The sequence below is a fragment of the Sardina pilchardus genome, chromosome 14 (genome assembly GCF_963854185.1).
Source record: "Sardina pilchardus chromosome 14, fSarPil1.1, whole genome shotgun sequence".
In the NCBI taxonomy this organism is placed as follows: Eukaryota; Metazoa; Chordata; class Actinopteri; order Clupeiformes; family Clupeidae; genus Sardina; species Sardina pilchardus.
Genome location: NC_085007.1, coordinates 18,563,751 through 18,574,318, shown reverse-complemented (window position 1 = coordinate 18,574,318; position 10,568 = coordinate 18,563,751). Strand labels below are relative to the sequence as shown.

At 43.8% G+C, this 10,568-nt stretch overlaps 1 protein-coding gene across 2 annotated transcripts; it reads right to left on the bottom strand.

Moving 5' to 3' along the window:
- Window positions 1-11: 11 nt before the first annotated feature.
- nup54 (nucleoporin 54) lies at window positions 12-10,416 on the bottom strand. 2 transcript variants are annotated; one of them, XM_062554363.1, is made up of 14 exons: window positions 10,305-10,416; window positions 9,554-9,658; window positions 8,181-8,258; window positions 5,520-5,603; window positions 4,988-5,140; window positions 4,465-4,685; window positions 3,888-4,075; window positions 3,210-3,406; window positions 3,057-3,111; window positions 2,688-2,781; window positions 2,434-2,541; window positions 1,787-1,906; window positions 1,308-1,418; window positions 12-633 (listed from the first exon to the last, which is right to left on the bottom strand). In XM_062554363.1, the coding sequence occupies exons 1-14, from the start codon at window positions 10,345-10,347 to the stop codon at window positions 505-507; spliced, it is 1,686 nt and encodes a 561-aa protein (XP_062410347.1). In that variant the 5' UTR covers window positions 10,348-10,416; the 3' UTR covers window positions 12-504. The 2 variants fall into 2 exon arrangements, with proteins under 2 accessions (XP_062410347.1, XP_062410348.1); XM_062554364.1 differs by lacking the exon at window positions 5,520-5,603.
- Window positions 10,417-10,568: the final 152 nt, after the last annotated feature.

The window sequence follows — 10,568 nt, the reverse complement described above, 5'->3', positions numbered from 1 at the left end:
GAGTCTTAAAGTATTACAACCTCTACATCTTTATTTAACCAACACACGCTCATTTTCCTGCCAATTATCGTACATAAAACACAGATTTAAATGCAATAAAACATGTATTTACAGAATAATCATGGCAAAACTACAAGGGTTCTTCTCCAATTTCGTATTGCCTACCATTGCCTGTGACCTTTAAAAAAAAAACCTCTACCTCTCAGACTGAAAGTTTAGGCCCCACCGTATATCAAAATAGACAAGAGGAGTTGTATTCTGAATCAGAGATGGTTGGAATGCAGTAAACGGTAAACCCATCGAATAAATAAAAGCAGGTTCTCACGTCAATCCTGACCAAATATGTCTGAATTGACCAACCTCGATACCATTCCCACCAAAACATTCTTAACAAGGCACTTGACCTGCATGGATATTTTTCACATTATCAAAAGTTTATTGTTAAGGATGGAGAAGTCTGAAGGTTGAGCTTCCAGGGCGTCTGTATGTGTGCGTACGAGACTGTCAGCTCAGTTTGCCCCCTCGTATGTGAACGCTGTCGTGGAGACCATGCTCGATGAGTTTGATGTCTTCCATATCATCTTTAATGACACCAATCAGGTGGCTTAGACCCTCCTGTTGCTGTTTCAGATGCTGTTGAAAACACAACCGGTTTTAGGGTTTAGTCGACATACAGACACAGATTTATTCATTATTCTCCCATTACCAACACACTGCTAAGCCAGTCCAGGCAACAAGTGTTGCTCAACCAAATCAAATTGCTGCTGACTGATGTTGCGGAGCTGTAGGCTTCCATTGTCCAGCGCCAGCGAAACGTTGTACTGAACTTGGACATTAAGGGTGCCACTATCATACACGATTTCAAGCCCTTACATTTTTTTTGTCACATTCAGCAATCAGCTCCTCACAACCGCTAGCTGCCCATTGTGTGAGAACGCTTCTTTCCAGTTTTCAGAGCCTGGGCTGCCTTCAAAGTGGGGAGCAGCCTGTCCCCTTAACAAAAACGAGCTACTTCTCTGGCATGTTTTGTTTGGTCAATGGTAAAAAAAATATATAATGTACTTTGTTTTGGACAAAAGCATCTGCTAATTAATTTAAACATGAACACAAACATACACGACTTTCCGCCCAATCACTGACTGCGCCTTTAACCTTTACATGTCACCGCAAAATGAAAGGCTAGCGCTTCCGTGGCACTGGGAAACTAGCCAGCAAAGGGACTTTTTCAATCAGTTGAGGAGACGCTCAAGGCCAAGGTGCCAATATACCACTGTATGCCTATTCCTCCCTCTGCCCTTCAGACGTACCTGTTTGATCTCTCTAAGCAGATCGGCATCCACGCTGTACCTCTCCTCGGAGCGCACCGAACCAAAGTGGTTCTGCATGCGGATCTGGGACATCAGCTCGTTCAGCCTGCCCTGGAAACACACGACACAAATGCACAAAATGAACCCCAACAGTCGCTCGCACCAACAGTCTACCTCTATATCGGCTGAACTATATATTCAGTTGACGTCATATCTTTTTCATGTCAAATACCCTCAGAAAACACAGCACTGGAGGAGGGTTCAGTCGTGTATTGGGTAAAATATACTGCTTTGGGGGGGCAGGGGAAAGTGAGCAGTTAGAAAACACAGCACTGGAGGAGGGTCGTGTATTGGGTAAAATATAGTGCTGGGGGGGGGGGGGGGGCCAGTTAGAAAACACAGAAAGTGAGCACATAGACAACACAGCACTTGAGGGAGGAGGGGGGGCAGGGGAAAGTGAGCAGTTCTGCATGGCTCACCTTAAACTGAGTCGGGGCGTTGAGTTCAGACTGGATGGTGTCCAGCTGCACGCGGAGGTGCTCCTCGTCCACTTGGATGGCGTAGCCACTCTTCCTCTGGATCTCCTGTTTTATCAGCACCTGGCCAGAACACACGCAAACATAAATAAAGCTGAATCTCTGACAACACCCTCAAAGGATTTGTTCAATTACATCCAACGATCCCCGAGTTTCAAGTGAGCAACTATCAAACCATTTAGCCTTTATTCTCTACAATGTATTTTAAAAATACAGAAATTGCAGAGCCAAGCACACCAGCAAGGGGTTTGCTTTAGCTTTGGAAAATATTTGGAAAAACCCACATTTGCACATAATGCCCAAAGATAAGAAACCAAAAGGTCAAAAGTTCAAGCAATTTTACCATTTAAGACACAAAATATCAGGGTCCACAAATCAAATTTGAAACAGACACAGATGGGGTTTTCAGGTTTCTCCTGCCAAATCCCCTGGCTTTCCCCTGACTTTCACTGACAAAAAGCTACATTTCCATGAACTGTAATAAACGGGGGAAAAAAACAAAAAAAACAGTCTACCTTTGTTCTGAGCAGCCACTTCTGAAAAAGTATCAGGATAAATAGCTGTGTTGGTAGAGAACTGGCAAATCTTACCTGCAACACTCTGTGGGACAAATCCATCAGCTTCCTCTTATACTGGGCGATTTTGGCCACTGTGGTTGCTTGGTTCTTCTGCAGCTCGCTGATGTCATTAGCAATTATCTGGTGAACAACCCAATTAAACGTTCATTAAATACCCTTTAGAGAAGTTCACATCTGATGCAGTTTCTAAGCAGCCTAGCCAAAGTGGCTTAGTCGTAATCGAGAGCAAGCCGAGCAGGTACAGTACATGTGTGGACTGCACTCACATCAACTCTGGTCTGGTGCTGTTTGGTCATCTGGTCTTGGATTTTCAGCCGACGAAGCAGCTCCTTGAAGCCCACCATCGGCACAGGGATCAGCCTGCAAAATACCCAGAGTATACTTGTCATTCAGTTTCACTATCAAAATGAACACAGGGCAATCGTTGCTATTCAGTTCTACTGACAAAAATTGACACAGGGCATTCTTGTTATTCAGTACTACTGACAGACTTAACGCAGAGCATCGTTGTTACACTTCTAAACAACATACAGACTCGCAAAACTGTGATTGTAAGGCTTTTCCTACAACCCATATGCATACCAAAACAAGAAAGACAACCAGGGGGGAAAAAAGGGCATTTGATCTCAACCTACTTGTCAGCGTCAGGATTATCCACTTTGGCTTGTTCCCATATGATTGGATCCACACCTACGACATTTAAATCACATGTTTTAGATACTTCGTAAGTATTTGTAGACAGTACAAGCAGGTCAGACGGCGCATTGGCTGCAGTGGCCGTGTCTCACCTGCAGGCGGGTTCTGGAGCAGCTGCTTGAGCTGGGCTGGGGAGAGGGCCGTGCGCGTGAGGGACATCAGCACGCCCAGCTGCTGGAAGTGGGCCTTGACGTTGACCTGCTCCGCGAAGCTGAACAGCGTGCTGGCCGGAACCCGCTTGGACGTGCCATTAGGCGAGCGCTCCACCAAGTAGATGATGACCTCCGTCCTGCAAGGAACACACACGAGCAGAGAGCAGTGTGTTGTTACCTTACTACGTCTCAGACGTGAAAGTCATCTGATATTGTACACATTCACACATACAGCAACACCTGGAAACTTCCCTGGTGACTAAGTCAGTGATAAACCCACACTAGTGTTGATGCACACCCATAAATTTAAAACGGTATGCTACCCCATTTTGTTAGTATCTGCAATTTAAGATACTTAAATTCAATGGGATTTTATTTATTTATTTTATTTATGAGTATTTGTTATCAGTTTTTTCTTTAAAAAACATTCTGTTGTGTAATAGGCTAATTCTATATTTTTCTGTGGCATCTTAGGCATGGCATCGTATCGTGTCGAAGACATCATTTTGGTATTGTGGCAACACTAAGACAGACAGAGACTAATCTCTTAGATGTGCACACACACTCTGGACTGCGAGACTGGTGGAAAGAGAACTGGGACAGAGGGAAAGTGCTCACTGGTCGTCGGGCAGGGTTTTGACAGCCTCCACATTGACGGAGAGGTTCTGGTGTCCTCCCAGCACCTTGTGCAGGGACTCGACCAGCTGCTGCTGCTGGGCCCTAACGTCCGCCTCCTTCCTGTTCAACACCAGGACCAGAAGCCCATCCTCGTCCTTACTCCCTGGAGTACAGCTGTAGCCCACTGCCTGAGGGTGAACACATGGAAACACACACAAACACACACACACTTAAATTTATGCCCAATGCCGAGTGTGTGGAAGGGAAAGAAAATATACATGAAATGTTTTGTTAACACACCGGCGGCTAAAATAACTCAATTATAAGCACCATTATACTGTATGCACTATGCAGTGGTCTGCTAAAAACACAAAGCATCAGCGAAAAGAAAACAAGTTCTTTAGAGACACAGAAATGGAACAATAACTGCAAAACAAATATACATATTTCATCGATGTAACACCAGTGCAAGCCTGAAATTTTCCAGACACTGCATACCAGTTCAGTTCTCAGGGTCGCCGAGACCTTCATGTCTGCCAGGGAAAAACTAATCGAAATTCCGCTCCGGTGAGCCTACCTTGAACCTGCAGAAGGGGTTTTCCTGGGTGAAGTCCACCGGGGGGATGTTGTTGTTGAAGAAGCCCTTGCCCGTGCCCCAGAACGCCTGCAGCTGGTTCCACTTGGCCAGGATGGCATCGCGTTCATCACCCAGCAGGGTGGGCGCCGACAGGGCACTGGCTGTGTTTATGAGCTGGTTGGACTGTGCTGGAGCCTGGGCTTGCTGCCCAAAAAGACCTCCTGTCACACACACACACACACACACACACACACACACACACACACACACACAAATGAAGGTCCAGCTTGATGTTTGTGCACATCAGATTGCCAACAGAATTCTTTTCTTTCCCCTCTGAGAGCCAAGATCAATTTCATCTGCAGCGCTTCTCCTCGTTCACATCATCTGCGATCTAGATCATATCAGATGCTAAATTCCATTATGTTTTGCTGAGGACAACACGCTAGCAAAAACATGCTTTCCCTGTCAGCAACAAAACACCAACACACCATTGCCCAGGGCTGGTGTTTTGAGACCTCACCTTGCTGCTGCTGTTGCCCTGGCAGGTTGAAGTTTCCAAAGCCCAGCCCGGCCCCGGTCAAGCCCGCGCCAAAGCCGGCCTGCGCCGGTGCCCCTGCGCCCAGACCGGAGGAGAAGCCAAAGCCCTTGTTCTGAGGATTCCCAAACAAGCCACCTGTAACAGCAGACACACGGCGGTTACAATGGGAGCGCCATGAAGGCACCACAGCAGAAGGTACTGTAAGGGTCAATACGGAGGTGAAGGCCACTACAACAGAGAGAGCTGTGGCAGAAGGGAGGTTGTGGGAGTTCTTACTACAGTCTAGTTCAGAGCAGTTTATTAGGAGGGGCTGAACGCTTCGGAGAGGGGGGGAACGGGGTGACAGAGCATCATCTAAATATTTGTCTTTACAGTGTTCACACACAGACACAGACACACAAACACCGACTCTCACACACACATACTCTCTCTCTCTCTCACTCACACACACACACACACACACACACACACACACACACACACACACACACACACACACACACACACACCCCACCTCCAGTGTTTGAGGGTGTGGCAAAACTAAATGTCGACCCGGGTGCAGCAGAAGTGGTGGTGGTCCCGAACCCTCCAAATGCGCCTGTGCAACAGACATTCAGAAGTGATGCAGGGCAAAGAAACGGCGTGGGAGGGTGGGTGGAGGGAGTGGACGCATGTGCGATCAGATGATTGAGGTTTGGTGACAATGACAATCATAAACAACCACACATACACACAAAACACCGGTTTGCGCTATGAAAAGGTTTCGGAAATATGAAAGGTACTCTCTTCATCACAGTGCATTCCCAATGCAGAAGGCAGACAGGTATGTGGAGGGTCGTGCATTGAAATAATGCCATAAAAACAAAGACTCCACAATCTTTGGCGACCTCTACTGGTTTTACATGGTAATGAGATGCTCCAAACAACGATGCAAAGGACTGAACAGGCAACCAAGACATTTATCAATACATTCTGAATTACAAGACTTTGAAATACGGAACGGCTTTGAAATTCTGAAATACTACTTTCAAAGGATGAGACCTTGGTAAAATGAGTGACAAAAAAGAAATCTACCAGAAAATATGAATGGGCCGGTTGCGTGCAGAGGACACGGAATGATTGACAATCACGGAATGATTGACAGGTGGACTATAAGAGAAATCTACCTGCACTAGCAATGCTATTGCCGAAATTGAAAACGCTGGTTGTGGTGGTGGGGGGGGCCCCAAAGCCCCCCACGTTAAAGTTGACGGCAGCTGGGTTGGCATTAATGCCAAACCCTCCTAAACTAAACCCCCCAGCCGTGGTGCTGACAGCACCCAGCCCCCCAAATCCTGCCAACGGGCCAGCAAGAGCAAGATGGGAAGACACAGAGAGAAAGAGAGAAAAGCAAGGTTAGTACAGAGCAGTGTTAGGAAAATGACGACAAGATATATATTCGTAGACAACCATTTTTTGACGATTGAGACATAGATAACGAGGAGACGGCACTGACGTCATTATATGCTAATTATGACTAAAAAAAGAGAAGACAAAATATTATAGCCCCTTCTCTTTTCTTTACCCAAATACACCACTATTGGTTGTCATGCACAAACGCTTTGTTTCTTCTGCTGCACACATCATAACAGGACAAAGCAGAGTGATGAGCAACTTAACATTAACCAGTCAACTAACCTGTTATTAATTAATATTAAAGAAGCATTTGGTTGGGGGAAAGAACCTGACATTCATATCCAGAAAGCTGATTATTTATTACATTACATTACATTTAGAAGACACTTTTTTTGTCCAAAGTGACTTACATATGTCAACTACATTACAAGGGATTACGGTCCCCAGAGCAACTTGGGGTTAAGTGCCTTGCTCAAGGGCATAACGGTGAAAGCCGGGAATTAAAATGACAACTTTCAGGCTACTGCACGCTAGCCCAGCGCCTTAACCACTACACCACCACCGCCCAACTTTTATAAGAAGCTGATATTCGGGCCAGTTTTGGGCATTTTGGCATAATCAAAACCAAATTTACTTGGCCTACTACATTTACATATCTAAAGAATGAGATTCCAGATATTACACAAGGCATAAAGGGGGGCTTCACATTGCACACGGCATGTGCTAGACTTGCCACTAGGTTGCTCCTGGTAATGGTCAATACAGGCAGGTAATACACATAGGTAATGTCCCAAAGATATTTGTTATGCTGGTCACTGGGCTCAGCTATTATTTACAGTGCGCCGCTGCAGTCAATGTTCAACATGGCTGAACTTGGACGACAGCAAGCGTAAGAGATGTGCTTTGCTCGGAGCAGCGGCAGAACAGCTCTCGTGCGAGCAAGCCATTCAAAATAATGGGTTTCATAGCGCAGCAATGCCATTTGCGTGTGCAATGTGGACCCCGCTTAAGGCAAGGAACATTTCTGTGCCTGAACACCATTATATAACTATCCACTTTCAAATGTTCAAAAGGCCTGGCCCACACCTAAATTCTGGCAAAGTGCCTGAGAACTTTAAGCCCTTAAAGTTTCACTCTAGCAGTAAAAACAATATAGACAATAATGAGGCTGAGGACAAAAGTGCATTGATACATCAAAAGGGAGGCAATGTGGACATAAAATAGCCGGTAAGAATATAAACCTCAAGCAGTACGTCAATGTAGGTCCTTGTCCTTGATGTAAAGTTATGTTGCTGTTCATGCTGAATTAGGGCATTAGCAAGCTGGGGTTGTTACATTACATAACGTTAAGCTATGTTTCAACTCAATATTATGAAAGAGCTGAAAATGGACAGCAAAAATGACACAGGATTGAATACAAACATAATGTTAGAAGTATTTCTCTAAAAAGCAACGTTAGATGGCTTTCTGAGGAAAGTTTTAACAGCATGTGCCAGCTTTAATACCATGTACTCTGCCAAATGTATAACCAAACCGCATGAATTAGCAACAATCCAAAATGTAAATAACTTTCATTGTCAGAGTTACCTCTCTGGTAACATCTCTGACATCTTGTGACATTTCTTCATATGTTGCATATGCAATAGCTACCTTGTATGCTAGCTTTGGTGAATAGTTTACAGTAATTAGCATCCAATCTTACTAAAATTATGTTATCATTCACTGGAAAGGAGATTTACTTCCTGTAGGGTAGACACATTACAGAGGTACCCATGCTCACCTGTGGTCGTGTTGCCAAAGTTAAACCCGGTGGATTGGGTGGTAGTTGTGGTAGGAGCACCGAACCCTGTACCAAAACCTGTAATTTTGAAAGTTATAAAATCATGATCACTACTCAGTGTAATTATACAAAGAGTTGATAGGCTTTTTAAAGATGTATAAGCTGAATTGTTCATTTCGGCACAAAACACGAGATGTACTGCAAAATCATCTGTATGTCATCGGTGGAGCAGAGCGTGTTGATAAGAGAGTGTCATCATCATAAAGCAACACTAAAGAGTTTTTTGGACCTTAAAATAATGTTTCCAAAACCATTTCAGTGGTTCATGAACTCGTAACAGGGTGAACGTCACTTCTGCATTTGCGTCGCAGCCCTCTATTGGTTATAACCGCACTATATAAGTTTACCAGACCGGCGGGTAATGGATCTGTAGTAAGTCGGTTACTTACTTCGATGTCGCAATACATCATACTTTCGCAAAATCATGCGACATACTCTACCTTGTCTGTGGACATAGTTATTTGCTGGATAAACAAATAGTGTGCTTGCGACAGCGGAGGAGTGCTTTAATGTTGCTTAGACAAAAATTCTGGTTGAACTACTGTATATGCAATGACCAATTAAGATAGCGATAACTAGTTTCACCATGCCCCCCCGCCCCCCCCCCCCCCTTTCCCTATCAAGTTATCCAGACAGGGTCCCAAGTCCTATTTGTCCTAGAACAGAGAGCCGATGAAATGAAGACATGTGGATACTTTCCGGGATGAATGTGCAACCTAAAATGCCAACCACTGAGAGGAATGGAAATGCTGACTTTTCACTCATGTCAGACAAGTATGGATGCTAAGTAAGATGAGTACAATGACATGACAAATCCAGTGTTTTGGCTGAGGAGAGTTTGTGTTTGAGTGAACAAGACTACAGTGTTTTGACAGCAATAGCCTGAATATAGTTTAAACTATTTACTAAAGAGTCTCAGACTATCCAAACAACGTAAAACACAAGTGTGTCAAACTATATAAATACAAAATAAACATAATCTAAAGTTATCTTTTAATGCACTTAAACAATGGATTATTCCAATGGGTATGTAAAGGGGATTATGTCTTAAAGATCCAATGGTGAGGAGTCTCTCAACACCAGGTACTAACATCAATGTGTCTGAGAAGGTGGGTGTTGGGGCCGAGCCTCTGGCAGATTATATCCCACTCACCTACAACATGAGCAAACCAATCCAGCCTGGTATCCAAGTTTAGGCCTATACTTATACTGTATTCTAGTTTTTATAAAAAGCCGTCTGAATACAGATGGCGGGGGGGTTGACTACGGTGTTTACTAGAATTTTGAAATGAGGATAGGAGACATGAACTTACTACCGAATCCGGAAGCAGCTGTAGCTGTTGTGGGAGCACCAAAACCAAATGCAGTGGGCGCTGTTGTTTTGGCAGCGAATGAACCAAATGAAAATCCTGAAGTGCCTTGAGTGATAACAAAATATAACATGAAATCATGCCTGAAAACATGCAATGCAAATGGGAACATGGATGTAGGAAGCTACCAATGGACATAGCGTTGACAAGCTGACGTTGTTAGCTCCGCAAATCAACATTTTCTCTAACAGTTCAAATGTAACTGCGACAATCAAACAAGTCCACCAACTAGAAGTAATCATGCAAAAAAGGAAAGTAAAAGTATTCTAATAACAGTAAAATATAGGCAACGTTATTTCTCTGCTTGACATTTGTTTCCAGTAACGTTGACGTTGACGTTGTTAGGCAAAACTTATTTAACACAAACAAAACGTCATGCTATCTCAGTTCGAAATGTCAGACACATAGGTAAAGGATATTTGTTTAACAGGTCTCTAAATGATGACAGAATCTCTACACAAATAGAAATTAGGCTACCTACACTAGTTGTACATCCAAAGGCTCGTAAAAAATGTGAATTAGCATCTGTTTCTACCAGCTAAAGTTAGCTCTTATCTGCCGATCGGTAGTTTATCAGATGACAAAATTGATAGATAAGTCCCCCTTACAATTTTCACATCATGATTAATTCCCAAATCATATTATTGCCAAATTCACTCTGGCTTTAACAGTAACGTTATGCAGACCAACTTACTAGCAGGATTTGCTGCGGCAGCGCCGCCAAAATTGAACGCCATGTTGCTTGCTGCCCTCCTGAGTCTCGGTGTTACAGTCCGTCCGGAAACAAGTCAAAAGTGAGTATTGTTCCTTCCTGTTCTACACTTCAGTCTCTTCGTATAGTTTGCTAATGATTACAAAGTTTCATGTTTAAATGTTCATGAACCATCCTAGAATTTATTCACACAAATGTAATAGCAGATGTTGTATTTTTGTTTTAAGGATGTTTTCCTTTTTGTTT